This window comes from Onychostruthus taczanowskii, unplaced genomic scaffold (genome assembly GCF_017590055.1).
Source record: "Onychostruthus taczanowskii isolate IOZ18803 unplaced genomic scaffold, ASM1759005v1 scaffold20, whole genome shotgun sequence".
Classification (NCBI taxonomy): domain Eukaryota; kingdom Metazoa; phylum Chordata; class Aves; order Passeriformes; family Passeridae; genus Onychostruthus; species Onychostruthus taczanowskii.
Window position 1 is genome coordinate 1276977 of NW_024499240.1, and position 17416 is coordinate 1294392.

Sequence of the window (17416 nt, forward strand, 5' to 3'; positions counted from 1 at the left end):
TAACAAGACTATTTAATCAATTCAAATTGGACAAACTACTTTGCATGGGTTTGTACCTGTGATATTCAATCTCCCCATGATTATGTACAATTTCTTTCATTTTGGATTTCTTAAACTGATAATACAGATACCTCAAGAATACCACAGACGTGAGCTCTCTACTTGTAAGTAGAATAATTTGTATATTCTGAATGACCTTTCTTAGTTGTCTAAAAACAGGCAGAAATTATTTTTAACAAATAAACAAATAAGTTTCTGAATAAAGCTAATGTTCATGAATGGTGCCAGACTGAGTATTCTGTAGACCTCAGTTTGTCTGCTTCACTGAAAAAGTACAGCATCATAGAAATGGATATCTGAAGTTTCCCATACCATTCCACTAATTTTAAGGAACAGATTACTCCAGATAAGACCATTTAAATTTGACTTCCTTTCAAAGAATCACGTCTTTACTAAAATTGTCAGTCAAGGTTGAATTACTGCAACTCTAAGTTTTGTTTTCAAAACATGAAGATATGAAGATATAGGAATGACCTGCAAGCACTTCAACATAGTCAAACATTCCTGAGTGAGTATACCTTTTGAATAATATTAACTCAAGCTCGACTAAGACTTCTGACCACAAGTTAATTTCTCCTGGAGATTGTATCTGTGATTTCTAATACTTGAAAACCTGTAGAGGCAAAAGCTGGGATTTATGCATATGTGTAAATTCTTTAGCTCTAATAAAAATCTGTCATCAGAATCTCAAGTGAAGTGTCAAAAAAAAAAAAAAAGGACCAAGTAAAAGAAATAATTCTTGTAAATATATGATCTTCTCATTAAAACATCTCAAGGGACAGTGCACTGAAAATTGAATCTCATTGTTAAGTCCACTACGGGATATTCAGGCAGTGTGAGGTTCACACACTTGATTCTGTTAACTTCCCCTGCCTGAAAGTAAATATAAGCAACACTACATATTCACTGTTGGAATACAGCCTGTATGACTGCAAATACTGATCTCATGATCTTACAATTTCCTGGTAGCTTTGTTGTTATTGCAAGTTTCCGAAGGTATATGGTTGTCTAGGATTACTGGGCAGAGAAAACATCTTTTGCTAAGAGGTAACTCCAGAGAAGTATCACCTGCCATTCTAAGGAGAGTATCTTACCTTGATGGTTCCCTCTTAGCTGAAGATGTGCAGCACCTGGCACTAAAACTCTTCTGAATGGACAGGTTTTATTCTTAAGATACTGTGATAGCCCATTTTATCCCTTGCCCTAGTGTCACCAGAGGAAGTTTACATCTATTCATCCAGAATGCTTCTGAGGATTACACTGCACTATAAATCTACCTCATTTCATTACTTTCCTCCCTTCATTAATTTCTGTCTCGACCAACTTTCCTGTCTAGTCAGTTGGTTGGGACAGAAATAGGTTTTTAAATTTAGAAAGCAGATCGCCAGATACTTCGTCTAGCACAGCATTAAAAGCCTCAGTCCTACAGTGCAACAAGTCTAAGCAGTAGTGCTGTATGTCTCAGAAGGGTGCTTCATGTTCCAAAACACTGATGGGAAGATGCAGGAAGCTGTAGCTTTTAAGTGAATTAAAATAGAATACAACAAGAAAACCTACTCCGCCTGCCCATCCTGTTTGACTCTCTTCTATGTGCTGTTGATTCTGAAAAACAAAAGCAAACATACACTCTTTAAGAAGATTGAGTTTAAGGAGATTCAAAAATCTTTAAAAAAGTCAGTAGCTGCCTGCAAAAGAGAATTTTGGAATATTTCCTATGAAGGTTCAGGGAGTTGGAGGCTGTCTAAGTAAATAATATTGCTGTATTAAGGCAATTACATTAATTAAACTATTGTTTTAACAGCTGTCATCAGACCTAAATAAAAGTTAAAGCAATTATACTACTTTTTCACTGGAAACAAGAATGGAAAACTACCTAATCTCATTAATTTTTGGCAAAAATTCAAGTAAAATAATATCAGCAAAATTAATGCTAAACATTTGATTTAGATTTTCAGCTTGTTTGTATTTTCTTTGATTTCAGAGTTGAGATGTTGATTTAGAGCAGTGGTGATGTGACTACTAAGGTATTCTGAGACTATGAATATAAATTTAGAACACCTTAATTCCTCGTTCTTAAAGCTGATTTGGAAACAGACTTATACTGAGCATCAATAATGCAGCTAAAGGTGCTTTTACATTTGTACTTATGTTTTGCTTGTAAAGTTTCTAGTGACATATTTAAAAATCTGCATTCAATCAATGTATTTCTTTTTCTATCTTGCAAATTTTTCTTTATACTGTTCATTCAATACAGTATTTCTTCACAGTTTGAAATAAAATCAACAAATCTGCTTTTTAAGGAATATGATTTGTATTTCTTACCCTCAGCATAATCTCATTACTATTTAAAATCATGTGCTCTCCCTTCTAATTTAATCCCCACAAAGTGACTTGAGGAAAAGTTGCAGGTCCTTGTCCCTTAGAAGACTAGCACTTTGCAAGGGCTCCACTGAGCGACTAATTGAAAAGATGGATTTTATTTCTTTTTAAGATAATAAAAATGGGATGTATTGTTTTATATCTGCATCCTAACATTATTTTCCTTTCTTTAAATGAAAACTCAGATCTTGATGATATAGTACATTAGGGATATACTTAAATTCTCTCATTTGAGTAGCCCAAATTTCACAAAGATATGCCTACCTTTTACTCATATGAATAGTTCCACTGCTCATATTGGTTTCTGTGGTCTAGTCACATGAGAAAGAGTTGAACATGTGAACATTTCTGATGAATCGATACTTTTGGAACATCTTGTAGATTATATTTTGTTATTATTTTCAGATACATAAAACATAGCAAGTTTATTGTACATTAGAGACTCAATGCAATCTGAATTCAACAAGAGAACTATTTTTGCCAAAGGAAACGTTCAGAGATATACTTTCTGATGGCAAATAGAGCTAATGCAGCAGTCCCATCTGTTCACACTCCTTCGACTGGCCATTTGTGCAAACTTTAATGTGATAAAAGCATTGTATCACTGTATAAATATAGAATTATAGAAACGTCAGTAGTGACTCCATAAATAAGGTTTCATGGAGAAATGCAATTAAACAAGGATCATGAACAACGTCCTGAAAGATGTTAATTGGTCTGGTCTGGTCTGGTTCCAGCAAAGCAATTAAGCACATGCTTAATTTTAAACACATAAACAGATCTACTGAAGTAAATAAAACTGGTTATGTGCTAGAAGTTAAGCTTGTGTTAAAGTACTTCACTGGATTGTGCTAGAATCCTAGAAACCTTATATGTTTTTTTGTTTCCATTAAAATACCTAATTATTAAAATATAGCTTACTTGCAGACAAGGTAGAGATTCAGTGTTAATGTACCTATAAAGTGGAACAATTACTTAGGAAATATAGCAAATGCTGCATGCAACATGGCTTTTCCCCTACTAAGTTACAATATTTCTCTATGGAATACTACTTCAATGACAATGTTTTTGAAGTAACAGGACTTTAAATTCCCTTTGAATTTGCAACAGTTTTCATGTTAAAGAGAAGTAAAATTCTTTTCAGCTTGAAAAGTCTGGGTCAATAAACTCTGAATTTATAATGTATCAGTCATACAGAATGCTTTAATAAATATTCTTGCATTTTATTTCCAATTAGTTCAAGGTTTCATCTAATGTTAGCTTTAATAGGTGTTCTGTACCTGAACCCTACGAACAAGACAAGCCAAAAGCACAAATACTAAAAGACGACAAATGAGATCTCTGTATTAGATTTACTGAAATTCAGGGCTGTCTTTCCTTCAGGATCTATATAAATTTATCTGTGTGTATTTATCTTTTCAGGCTTTACAAAGCTCTGTTCTGTTCAACAGTCTTCTTTCCCAACTGACTAAATCATAGAATGACATATTGAAACCAAATGTAGTTACTGTTGCAATTAGGCTGAAGTTTTCTTTTCAGAAAGATTGTGTTTCTGAAAACTTGCCTACTGTCTAGAACTGTATGATTTGATAAAACAGAAGAATTTCTTCTTCCAAAAAACCTGCCTTACTATTAATGTGTATGTTCTTTCAAATAATCTAACTTAATCTAAAAGCACATGATTTAGTCAGTCTTAGTATGGAATTTCAACATGGCATAATAAGATTTTATTAAAAAAAAATACAGATCCTACATGGTTTCACTTTTGAAGATGCTAACAGAAGAAGGAAATAAACAACATTACTGAAAGCCTCTCAACAGCATTTTAGGTGGTTGATGTTGTTTTTGTTTTGGTTGTTATTTAAATTTCACACAGAAAAAAAGTTTATTTCCTGGAGTATTTAGTATTTTTTCAGCCCTCTTCCAGCAATTAAAATACTGAAAAAGGTATCACTACTAGCAAAATATTATTGTGATAAAATACTGAAAAATATAATTATGGCAGGGATTTTAAAATGCTAATTTCAGTAATTTTAAATTTATATTTCCAACTTCATTACCTCTGGACAGTCCCAAGTATTTGAATGCTCTTTGAAGTCACAAATAGCTAAGACTGAAAAATTCTGTATTCTCTTCAGCCACTGCACACAGATTCGAGTATCTGTTACCCAAGTAAGCCAAGTAAAATAGTGATCACTAAAATATAAAAAATTTAAAAAGGGAGAAATGGCAGTTATTAAACAACAGGAGTATAGAAGCATTGCTACAGATTGCATTCCCCACATTTCTCTCTGAAAAACAACAGCAAAGCTTTCAGTGTTTTAGGGTACTTTTTTATCATTTGTAACAATGTAGCATATGGACAGCCAAAATAAAAATGCAATATTTCTAGTTAGCTGCTGATCCTTTTACGGGTTTAATATGGCAGAACACTGTTAGATAAAGCACAACTCAGAGGTTCAAGCATTTAAAACAAATAGACAAAACCTTTTTTTCAACCAAGAAAAGACATATTTGAGGGCACACTACCTGGATGCTATGATTGCAGGAACTGGCACCTCCTTAGGACCAAATGCTTCAGAGTAAATAGTGTCTACAATAAACACTTTAACAGTAGGATTTTTAGCTCCAGCCTTCAAAGAAAATGTTTGAGGTTATTAAAACCAGGCTCTGGATAATTCAGATTGAGGAAAATCAAAACACTTTTTGCATTAAAGTAGACAGGTTACAAAATATGAATTCAGTTGAGTATAATACAGCAAATAGTCTTATAAGATCTAAGAGTGACACTGCAGCAGTAGCACATACTTAGTTTACTATCATTTATATTTATATATTAAAGAAGGAAACCTTTTAAACATTTGAGTTTAGTGCCTTTCTCTACAGAAAATGTGCTCGGTGGTAGCAATTGTTCTCTTTGCAGTGGGGGTCTTTGCAGCACACATTACACCGACTTCAGCATAAAACTCCAGTTTATTCACATGATTGCAAGTGCTGTTTGACATCCCAACTGGGAAATGGCTGCTTAAACTGATTTCATGGCTGCTTCTTCACTGCATACATTATCAGTTTTTTAATTCTTCTCCATGTGTGGTCTAAACCATCCAGTTTTACTTTAGAACTGTGACCCAGCTGACAGGTGAGCAAATTCTTTAAATACACTAACATGATCCCTTGCAATCATATGAACATGATAAGAGTCAGGAGAGCTTTCTAATACATGCAGAAGAAATGCCAACCCAAAACCTTCTTGCCTTAGATCTGGCACTTGAAAGCAATTAAAATCCAAAGCCCCTTAAGATCAAAAAGCACTATGAAGTGTGCAAATAAAGCAAAGAGTTTATTTTTTAAAAATATATATATAGAAAAACTTAGTCTCATAATTTATTTACTATAATGAAAAATAACAACTGCATCATTTATACACTGGAAGAGGAAAACTGAATTGAAAAATATTAAGCACTTTTGCACATACTTTTTGCCTATGTGAGTAATTCCATTTATTTCACTGGTATTATATAATTTTGTATGTACCTACAGCTTTTTCAGAACTTAGACAAAGCTTGTTTTCTTGTATTTAAGTCACAACAGATTTAACCACGGTAATACTTAAGGAATTAAGCACAGTTAATTTTCTCATTCTCACAACTCATTTCTCAACAGAAAGGAAGTCAAAAGAATGATAAAACATACCTTTGGGTATGGGATAGTTATTTTTCTAGGATACTGGTCCTCCCCAAAATATGAATATTCAATAACTGGTATGTCAGAATCATTAAATTGTACATATGCTAAATATCTTCCACTTGGAGACCACCACAGTGCATATTTTGTTGCTAACATCTCCTCTGAGGAAAAAAATAAAAGTTTATAACTGCAATCTACCTTCCAATCTATTTTAGCACTCTACTCAGCAATCTAGACACATAAAGACAGTTACACTAAATAAATAGCATCAAAATATGCACACAGCTCCCACTTAATTCACTTGGGATTTTTCTGTGTGCATGTTTTTTAAAATTTTTTTGGCTGCACTGAACTGCCAAATTTTCACTGAAATTAAAATTTCAAATCTTAATTCCCAGCCTCTGCCTCTTGCATTAGAAGGAAGACAACTATGTAGAGTTCTGATACAGTTTCAGTAACAAAGACTCAGGATTTTGGTTATGTGTTATGAATACAAAATTCATACATTGTACAGTAAATACAATATGGAAAAGAAGTAATCCTTAGGGCTGAAAAAAAAGGGTATCATCACAGATATTTTAAAATGGATTTTGAAAACCAGAACCAATCTAAACAAAGCATTTATCATGCTGTTGCCCTTCAAGGTTTACTTACCTTCATAGACCCAGTCAGGAATCCCATTAAATATTTCATTCTGTTTTCCATCACTAGTTATTTTAACTGGTGCCTCTCTAGGACTTCGTTTCAAATAGATATTATTCTGATATACATATACCTAAAGACAAGAAAGTTTTTTTTAAGAGTACAGCCAATAACAGGATTAGAGCAAGATCTTCTGCAGTCAATACTTGTGTATTACACTACCAAGATCTAATGAATACAAAATGTGAAATGGTACACTAACAGCCCTTGTAAATTCTGCAAGAGCTGGTATGTCAGCAAATAAATTAAACATTGCAGGCCAAATTCTGTGTTCACTAAAAATTTTAGAACTGATTTTAAATCCTGCATCTGTAAATCTCCATTTTAAATTCATGTGTTACACAGCATCAAAGGAAAACCAATTGGTGTTCAGGCCTTGAAACTGCATTTAATCTTATATAAAATTATGTTGGTCAATTCTGGATAAAGACTGGTGAGCAAACTGAAACACATAATGTACCTGAGAACATAGATTATTCTTCTCTTGAGACACAGACAGTAAAATCTGAACAAGTTAAAACTGTTTTCTTTGCCATTATTTCTCATAACCAAGATTAATAAACAGGCCTGTCAAAAATATGGCCAAAATATTTTTAAAAACCCCAAAAAACCAAATATAAATGTCTTTTAGCCATACAAAGCAAATTCATTCTAGGACTTAATTATCTTTACTAACCAATTTGTGTCCAACGGGTGACCAGGATATATACTGAATTTTATGTGGAAGCTGATTTTCTGTTACAAAACCACTAAAAAAAGGAAAGAAGTTGAAATGGCTTTTTGTGCACAGTGCAAATGGATCATTATACTGTACATTAATAAAAAAGTCACAAAGTCATTTTCTAACTGCTTATTGTTTCTCGAGCAATGCACGATTAAGGCAGGCAGAGACATGCAGTTAACACCATGGTGTGCACCAGTGCTGGCAAATGCTTAAACTTACTCCTTTGAAAACCTATCCAACAGCCTAAGGAGCCAGCCTTATCTGTTTCCAAATGCTGCACAAGCACCTACAGTCATTTGCTGTAGCTGCAGTCTGTGTTACAGTCTCAGCAGGTTATTGGGAAATGTGAACTCAGCACGCACTGAGGCAGGAGCAACAGCAGCACGTCCAGCACTCGCTGAGGATCCCAACTCCCATGCAGCACCCCTCTGCTCACAGCAGCTTGCAGCAACTTCTTCCTGTCACCTTGAGCCAACAGCTGCCCAAGAATGGTGCAGCTCAGTGCAGCCCCTGTTGCTCAGAACTAAGCACATTTGGTCACACTGATGCTTTCAGCATAAAAAGGTGACTGCAGAGGCAGATGGCCTCCTTTGGATTTGGGTGGAAAGGGAAGTGGTTTGGGCAATCTTGGGAAAGAGACCAAATGTCATGGGAAAAGCTACAGACTTTGAGGAATGCAGGGTGGGCTGTTACAAGAGTTTTAGGGAAGCTGAAGATTAGACCAATGATAAAAAGAATGAATTAGTAGAAGAGGATGGAGACAAAAGAGAATATTGAGCAGTGAAAGTTTTAGGGCATGAATAGAAATCAATCCAGATGAAAAGAATGTATGATTTTTCCTAGAGAACATTTTTTTTTCTCAAGCAAACAAGTAACCTGACAGATTTAGGCAAAAGCAAAGCAAGTTGGTAGTCACATTACTACAGTTTTGGAGTGAATGCTTGCAAGCACATCACTACAGTGTATGCACCACAGCTGTCTGTAAGAAATATCAGGCCTTACCCATTTATGAGATCATAAATGTGATATGATGCTGTATAAGAGTATCTCCACAGCTGCATAAATGAAACAAGAGAATATTATTAACCTTGAAAAAGATAATCTAATTACAAATAATCAGCTGCCTCCTCACAGCCAATCCCTTTCTCAAGAAAATACCAAGAAACATTTACCTATGGTAAACACAATTAACAAAGTACTAAATAAAATTAAACATTACATTAAGAGGTATATTAAAATAATTACCTTTGAATAATTGCTTTCCAGAGCTATGAAATATTGGTCTGATGACATCACATAATTTGAAGCATTAACTTGTTTCTGAAAAATTAAGAAGTAGATTAGATTCTATTCTCACTCACTTTTAAACTGTAACTTGAAATACACCTGCACTTTTCTGCCTGTTTATTAATGATAAAGGTACGTACCATTGTGCTGTTTGTCAGGATGGTGGTTGCATAATTAATTTCAACATTGTAAAGAATAATATCATCCTCTGGAGACTGATGAAGATACTCGTTATCTTTATAAACAAGATAAAATGTTTGTTACCTTCACAGAAGATACTATACAACATATCTGTTTATCAACAAATTCACACCTCTTTCAAAGAATATGTTTTAAGCAAATATATTTTGGCATCTACATAAAAAATGTTTTTCTTCTAATGATGCTGAGGTACAGAGTTATCAAGAAACTGACCTCAGGTTCTTGAGTACATTTTCGAGATCATACACTGCACAGAGGATCAACTATTTAGCTTTAAAAGTAAATGCCAGATTTTATTCTCGTGTCTGATCAAGAATGCCAGTGACAGACCCATTAGAAAGTCCGTATCAAAATGTAAATGTTTTAAAGAAAAATACCTTTGCTTATCATTTTACCAGAACATACTTATTTGTATATTCTGCAGATAAAAGCAGTACCACACAACTGACACTGCATGACTCTATCCTTACTCACAAGAGTCCTACAAAATAAGGGTGAGTGGGCTTCACTGAAAATAGAATTTAACCCTGCCTTTTCTCAAGATCTGAGCTATAGTTTGGTAGAGAATAAAGATCAGAATTTTAGCTTCAGATTATTATTTTCACTTCTATAAACAGAGAGAATGAATTACATATGTGGGGTAGCTAGAAAACAAGACTAAAAGTTAAATAGGAGCCTGAAACATTGCGAAGATGTTCATTTTTAGGAAATTAGATCACCCTTGGATCTTCTGAGCACTCTTGTGTGATTTGTGTAACAGTATTTGTATTTAAAATCATCCTTAGGATGAAATATACAATTTTAACTCCTTGTTTCAGAAGAGAAGTAGACATATGGAATGCTGTAGGCATGACTATCTATGGAATCTATGGCATGACTTTTGTGTGAGTTTTGTGACTGTTAAAAGGAAAGATAAGTCTAAGTGAGAAAGCTATAAAGAGAGAAGAAGAATATTAGGTTTAGGTGATATGCTGCCTACATTCTTCAGACATTCAGACAGAATTCTAACAAAGAGCGACCTAATTTTTAAATCATACAAGTGATATCTACACACCTCAAGCTGCTCATTGTAAAATTGAACCACTCAAGCAACGCCTCACTCATAAGGCTTTACTTCAGTTCTAAAATTGTGGGCTAAAACTAGCTTGGTGAGACTCCATCTGAATGGGCACTATGCTGTTGTGTTGCTTCCTGCTGCTGGCAGAGAACAGCGCTTGAGGCAGCACAGAGATGGGAGCAGTGTGAGTGCTAGAATGTAATCAGCCTAGCTACAGTCTCCCTGGGCTGTGCAATTCACTGATAACAAGAGCAGCACTTCAGCCACACACAGACACGTTTATATCAGCAGCAATTAACTTCATGACTCCACCTTAAGGAACTTAGAAAGTCAGCTTTATTTTCTATGCCATATCCTGGAACTCAGGAATTTCAGCAGTGTCAGCACTTCCTGAAACAACATTAGAACAGCTGGCCTCATTGCAGAGCCAGGTACTACTGAAAACAAAGAACAGGACCTGTAAGACAGACTACCTCAATCATTACAAGTGGTAAGTGAAGAAGTGCTGTGAAAAGCATGAAAAGGAGATTGCTTAAGGAATGACTGACACATTGACAAATTTCTTTCACTTGATGCAATGAATATGACAGTAAAAGAAATAAAACACTGAAGGCCTCTGTAAAATTATAGTTTATACTTGACTCAGACATGTCTGTTGAAACATCAAATACCTGGATTTTCTAGAATGACTGACAGAACAGTAAATTTCAACCATAAGTTTTGACTAACACATTGTTTAATTTCATAGTTAGCATTCATTCAAAGTAAAGCTGGAAGGAAAATACATTTCTCAGTCTGTGTAAACCAGTCTGGAAATACATATTAGAAAGGCTTATCTATGTTTGAGAAAAGGTTTTACTTACCTGACACCCAATATGGAAAAAATGTTTTATATTGGAAATTTCCATTCAAATAATCCTCCAAGGTAAGAGCTCTAGGACCATCATCTGTGTTGACAACTAAGCATAAGACAAAAATTTTCTGTTAATGACAAGAGGGAAAAAAAATTATTAGTTCAGTGTTTTGGTTTTTTTCTGCATTTAATGCCATGCAAGAGTGAGGATACCATAGTCCTGGAGATATGCAAATCGTAGGTGCAGCAGAAATGAAAGTTCCCTGTTACTGTTCTGATAAGGTCCTTTAGCCTCTGGAAGACTCATCTTTGGGAATGCAAAATTAACTAGACAAACTAATTTATTTCAACCATTTATTCACTTGGACACATTTACCTGAAGACCTGTGATTCCAGATAAGCCTTTTCCACACAAAAGACAAATTAAAGGTTGCTTGGTGGTTTTTATTTTTTTTTTAAGCATGGGTTTCATGAACTTGTAGAGGTAACTATTTTAATCAGGACCTTCACATGTTCAGCAAATGGTCAAACAACAGGATGCAAACCCTAACTTCCAAATTTTGTACATGCCTCATTAACCACAGTTAGAAGATAGCTTGCAAAATAATCACCATCCACACATATTTCTTAGTAGTCATATGAATAACATTGATGAAGGAATGCAGGTAAAAATAGTACTGAAAAGTAATGAATGAGTGAACCCAAACTTGAACTTTTTATTTAATGCTGCAAAAGAAAATTGACAATGATTCTTGAAAGAAGATAGATACTCAAATATTTGACTTCTAAGCAGGTCAGATAACTGTATTAAAATAATGCAAGTGGAGGCTGGTTTTCTGGATATTGTCTGGCTATATTTTCCCCCAAAGCTAAACAACTTAAGCTAGAGCAGATTTTAAAAGAAAATTCAAGGTAAATCAACTGGATAGGAAGAGGATTATTCTGTGCAGTTCCTGTGTAGAACCTATGCAATTCACAAGAGTGAGAATAATCAAAATATTTAATCCTCAAAAGACATATGAACTGTTCTGATAAAGGCCAGTCTTTAAAGTTCAATAGCATAATAATGGCAGCTTTCAGGTCTAGGCATTCTGGACGCTATGCTTTCCCTTTTAAAATCAAAGGGACTCCTGCCAGGGTTTTCAGAGGTAGTAGAGATGTCACACTGCAGCTTAGCAGATCTTTGCCACTTCCCCTGTTTGTTCCTTCAGAGCTCTCAGATGACAGTCAGATAATCAAGATGACTCGTTGCTCTCAGGTTTCATATCATGCTCCATCACTTGCTCATTAGTTGCCCTCTCTGTTAAGATCACACTGACTTCCTGGGAAATGTTTCTTCATATTGCATTCTATGGCACTTCGTAATGATAACACATATTTTCTTCTGCTAAGTGACTATTACTTACTGTAGAATACACATGTCAGGTTGACTGTTGACACAAGCCTTGTCTGCACTAATGCAGAAGAAAGCTGTCACAAGGAATAAAACTGAATGCCAATCCAAAGGCAAAACCCTGTCCCTATAAACTCTGAGCTAGCAATATATCCAGAAAATATCCCAAGAAGTTCAATAAGAAGTTAATCCCTCTTGCTAATACTATGACTGCATATTACACATCTTTAATACACTAATGATAAACATAGAAGATGACAGACTTCTATATCTAGAATATAGATATCTAGAAGACTAGATACGGGTAAACCAACACAATCCTTTATATTTCAAAGCTCTCCTGGCTTATGGCTATTCCACATGTTCTAATGTGCATCTTTATAAATTGTGTCTAGGCTTGCCAAATTACAGTAAGCATACATAATAATCAGAAGGTATTGTTGTTTCTGTATATTGTTATTTTTTAATGTATATATATATGCATTTTATATATTTTATATGTATTTAACATACATGTATTTTTATAAGTATTTTATTTAGCATCCACTGCTGAACATCAAGTAGAGGACATGACAAAGGAAAACTGCTTAGTGTTATTGTCTGCTTCTGGACTAGAATTTCCATTCTCATCTCTGTGCGCTGATGCTGAATAGCTGAAGCACAAGCTCCCCCAACATGAGGAAACACAAAACTCAATTTAGCACCAGAAATTAATTCCAGCACTCCTGACCCTGCTCCAAAACTTTGGTCACACTCAGCATCAAATCACATCAACTGAACCTGCTTTTCCACTTTTGGATTTGGCTGAGGTGTTGCAGAGGACACTACCTCTTCATAAGAAACTGGCTGCTCAGCCACAAAGTGGTGAGCTCTATGCCCTCACCTGTGAAATCAGAGAAACAGGGATTGGGCCTCAGGCCTAGGCCAAGAGTACACAGGGAAGAGAAACATCGACAGACATGGCTTTGGACATTCATTAAAAATAGCAGAAGAGATTAATTTGAAGCCTAAGCAATACAAACAGTTAATTGTAACTCTGGCTGGGGTTCCACTATTGCTTCTCAATTGCAGGCAGGTATTTTCTTCCTTTATGCTGCAGAAGAAGAGGAGTAGGTACATCAGTGTACAAGTGAAAAGCTCCTTTCTGAACCATTTGGAGTTGCAGTTTCATAGCTGGGTTATCACTGTCAGGTAAATCCCACACATTCCTAATTCAAAGATGTGTCAAAAAACAGTCCATGATTTCTCAGGCATGGATGCCATTTGCTACACTGATATTGCCCACCTTGCTCTTCCGAGCCTCATAGAAATTGTCTAATACTTGCAGTTTCAAGTATTTCCCTCTTAATAAGCTCTCAAAAATTATTTTCCTGTTAACTTTTGAGAATCTTTGACATTTTTATACACTTGCATGTGTAAATCAAAACCACCTACCACATTTTAAGAAGAACATGATATGACTAGAAACTTAGCAGACAAAACCAGAACTAAATGCTCTTTCCATTTTTCTTTGCAGATTTCCTAAGTAGAAATTTATTTGGTCTGTGTCTATACATTCTCATATGCATTTAATTGTCTTTCTAGATTGCCACATCTTTTCAGTTGAGCAGTGGTAAAGCCGGAATGTACAAACAACATTCCAGCTGTGTAGCCATTTCCTGTCCGTCTCCAGCTCGCAAAATTTGTAACTACAAAACTAATTAGTATTTCTTCTATTTACAACTGATCAGTAGACTACTTACAATTCAAAAAGGTTAAGGCATTTGAACAGGTAACTGTAGCACTTGCAGTTCCATGTGAGAATAAGAAGCCATAACGTGTCAGATCCACAATTATGTTGGATCTGACACATTCACCATAATTGTGCGTTGGACAACACTGTGTTTGTCAATTGTCTAAAATGCTCCCCCAAAAGCATCCTGTGAAGTAAGATAATTTCTTTATCATCCTACTGGATCTAAATATGATGTTTGGTATGACTGGTTATCAAGTCACTATTCCAAGATATGCTACAAGAGTGCTCCATATTTGCTGAGGTACTGAAGAGGCCAAAGAGCTGTATTTGACAACAAAAAACCCTTTTCACATTTTTCTTTTTCCTACAGTACCTTCCATCATCTTTATCACTTCTTCCTACATTCACTTTTTTCTACAGTACCTTCCATCATCTTTATCAACTTCTTCAGGCTGCCAAACTGATCCTTGGTCTCCAATCTCTTTGTTCCCTCACTACTATTTTTTAAATTTAAATATCATAAAAATATATCCGCCTTCCTTGTCATAAAATGCAGATCTGATGGGAGCAAGTCTGACTTGATACCATGCATTTACCTTGTAGTGAAAACTCAGATGTGACCATGCTTAGCTAGACAAAAAATCTGGCACCCCACTATTGACAGTAAAAGTCAAACTGTCACTCTGAGGTGCTATCTCTTCCAGCACTGCATAATATATATGCATATCTATATCTATCTATAGATATATATAACTGATATACATCTATCCTCATATTAAAATGCTACATAACAAAATCATCTCTGACTGCTTCAGAAACCTTCAACACTTCTCAACAACTCAGGATAAACATTAGTCACAAAAATAACAGATACGAAAGAGATTTCACCTTTCACAAAACCTGCATATTAACTGCAGGACTTAACTTTCACTAGGCTTAAGCAGATGGTTGATTTTATAACATTTAGTTGTAAATACAAAACGGTTTCTCCATCTCAGTCTCCCTGCCCACACATGAAAAAAAAGAATAATAACAGAAAAAAATAGTCTTTAAATAGATAGTGTTACTGGAATATAAACCTTTTATTAATATTTTAATTATTTCAGAGGCATTAAAGTAATCTGCTGTAGTGATAAGGTCATGTAAATACTTCTATTGCCATTGCTATCTTGTCATAGAAAACAATAACCACCAAGTCAGCGCCACTCATGTTCAAAATTTCAAAACTCATTTCAACCTTCACCAGAGCACTCAGCAGACCACAATGGGGTGATTTACCTACAGCTGGCGTTATAATACTAGAGCAAACTATCCATCCCTGTTTTATACAATGCTGACTTTAATTTTCAAATGTAAGCTTAAATATATTCACAATTAATCCATCAAACCCCATCTACAAAAAAAAAAAAAAAAAAAAAAAAAAAAAAAAAAAAAAAAAAGAAGTTTAACTTGTAATTGGATACAGAACTTCTGTAATTATTACACAAGCATTTAAAACAAAATGCAAGTTCACTAAGCTAAAGAAAATTACTAACAGTTTGGAAAAGTCTCCTAACCCCTAAAACAGAAAAATAATATGGGAAGATCTGAGAGTTATTTTTGCAGTGGTGACTAAGAACATTATATATCATGCACAATGAAGTTAATTCAGGTGCTTTTCACTTCAAGGAGTCCCTTGTCTCAACATCTGCTGGCATTTCAATTCTACCTTCAGGATATTTCAGCTGTCAGTACATTTCTGTAAAGTGAAAAGGCCATAATAATTCTGACAGGACAATCCTATTGTCATTATCAAACATGATTTGATAAACTTTTGTGAACTTCAAAAGTAACAATAGCCAAAGATACTGCATTTTACACTGCATTAGATTAGAAATACCTTACCTCTTGATGGAAGCAGTATAATACACATAAGTAATAAGGAAAGCAAAAGGCATATAACCACACCAACTATGATTTTTAGCCGGGTCTGCAGAAGAGAAACAAACAATAATTAATATTGTCTGAAGTTTGCTTCCATGGCTGGTAAATAATGAAATCCTCCTTCTCTCTAACTGCTGTAATCGGTCCTAGCAACAAGCAAAAACGTCCCTGCAGTACATATAAAAAGAATTCCCTTTCCTTCTTTAAAACAAATATTTCCACATCAGAGCCGGCCTTGTCTAACAGCTGACAGTTTAAAACAAAGGATGTAAATGCTACCAAAAGTGGAATTCAGGAGCATACAGACCTTCATTTTCCTGTCGTATTCTAAAAGAATGTAAATTCTCTCTTCTGGGTGTTGGTCAGTAGATCTGGGAGAGGAGTTCGAAAAGGCAGTGTCTGTTTTCACAGTTGGAGGCCAAACCTCTGGTAGACTTTTTTTTTCCTACATACTTTTGGAAACTGTGCCAAATTTCAAAGGCTTTCCATAAAATTGAAACCACGCTTCAGGGGAAGTTCTTGGACAAGAAACGGACAGTGGGAGGCTATCGGGGTGGTGATTATGTACTTCCCATCAATGTGAGCTGTAACCAACATCTGCTTACACTAACTTGAGGTTTTATGACTCATCAGATACTTGACATGCACTGTTTTTCTCTGAAAAGTACCTACTGTGTTTTTTGGCACTCCCCACATTCTCAGGACATAGTCATGACCGTATTTCTACTCTCTACAGAGAAATTAGAAGAAAATCCCATAGCTTTATTGCTTATGTGGTATTCACATATGTTTACTTTTAGAAATAATAAATGATGGCACAAGAATGCAAAACAAGCAGCAGAAACAGTACTGTTTAATGTCTTCCACATGTGAGGAGAATTGCTGTTCTCCCCTGAAAACTATGCACATCTATAGGCTACGCAGCAGAGCTTACAGAAGCAAATACATACAAGCCCAGCGGAAATTCTGAAATAGTTCTCCAACCGCCAATTACACCTATTTTATTTAGCCCACTGAAATGAGGTCAGCTGAAAACTGCGAAAACTGGAGACCGCAGCGTCAGGTTACATAATCCATCCTCCAGGAGAGCGGAGAAAGGCTGGAAAAAGGAAGGACAAGTCCGCCGCGCCCGGTCCCCGACGTTACCCACACGCCGCGGCTGCCGCGGAGCCCGGCCCGGCCCGGCCCGGCCTGAGGGAGCCGGCCCGAGGGAGCCGGCCCCGCCCCCGCGGCAGCGCGGCCCCACAGAGCCCGCACCGCGCCCCCTGGCGGCACGGCGCGCACACACACGGGCACGGGGACACGGGGCAGGGACACGGGGCAGGGACACGGGGACGGGGATACACACACGGGCACGGGGACGGGCACGGGGAAAGGGATACACACATAGGGATAGAGACACACACAGGAACAGG

The 17416-nt window shown here is 35.9% G+C and overlaps 1 protein-coding gene across 2 annotated transcripts in view; it reads right to left on the reverse strand.

Moving 5' to 3' along the window:
- The window catches only part of LOC121335428 (prolyl endopeptidase FAP-like), a 36854-nt gene extending 19720 nt beyond the window's left edge, over window positions 1-17134 (reverse strand). Inside the window, exons 1-12 of one of the 2 annotated variants that reach the window (XM_041403574.1) lie at window positions 16952-17134; window positions 15963-16047; window positions 10961-11056; window positions 8980-9074; window positions 8798-8872; window positions 8555-8607; window positions 7505-7577; window positions 6781-6901; window positions 6133-6287; window positions 4969-5072; window positions 4500-4635; window positions 1618-1662 (exon numbers count right to left, since the gene is read on the reverse strand). In XM_041403574.1, coding sequence (XP_041259508.1) covers window positions 1618-1662; window positions 4500-4635; window positions 4969-5072; window positions 6133-6287; window positions 6781-6901; window positions 7505-7577; window positions 8555-8607; window positions 8798-8872; window positions 8980-9074; window positions 10961-11056; window positions 15963-15990 — 981 coding nt within the window. In that variant the 5' untranslated portion in view covers window positions 15991-16047; window positions 16952-17134. Of the gene's footprint in view, window positions 1-1617; window positions 1663-4499; window positions 4636-4968; window positions 5073-6132; window positions 6288-6780; window positions 6902-7504; window positions 7578-8554; window positions 8608-8797; window positions 8873-8979; window positions 9075-10960; window positions 11057-15962; window positions 16048-16308; window positions 16559-16951 lie in introns of those variants that run through there. The other variant, XM_041403573.1, reaches the window with a different exon arrangement.
- Between the last annotated feature and the right edge of the window lie 282 nt (window positions 17135-17416).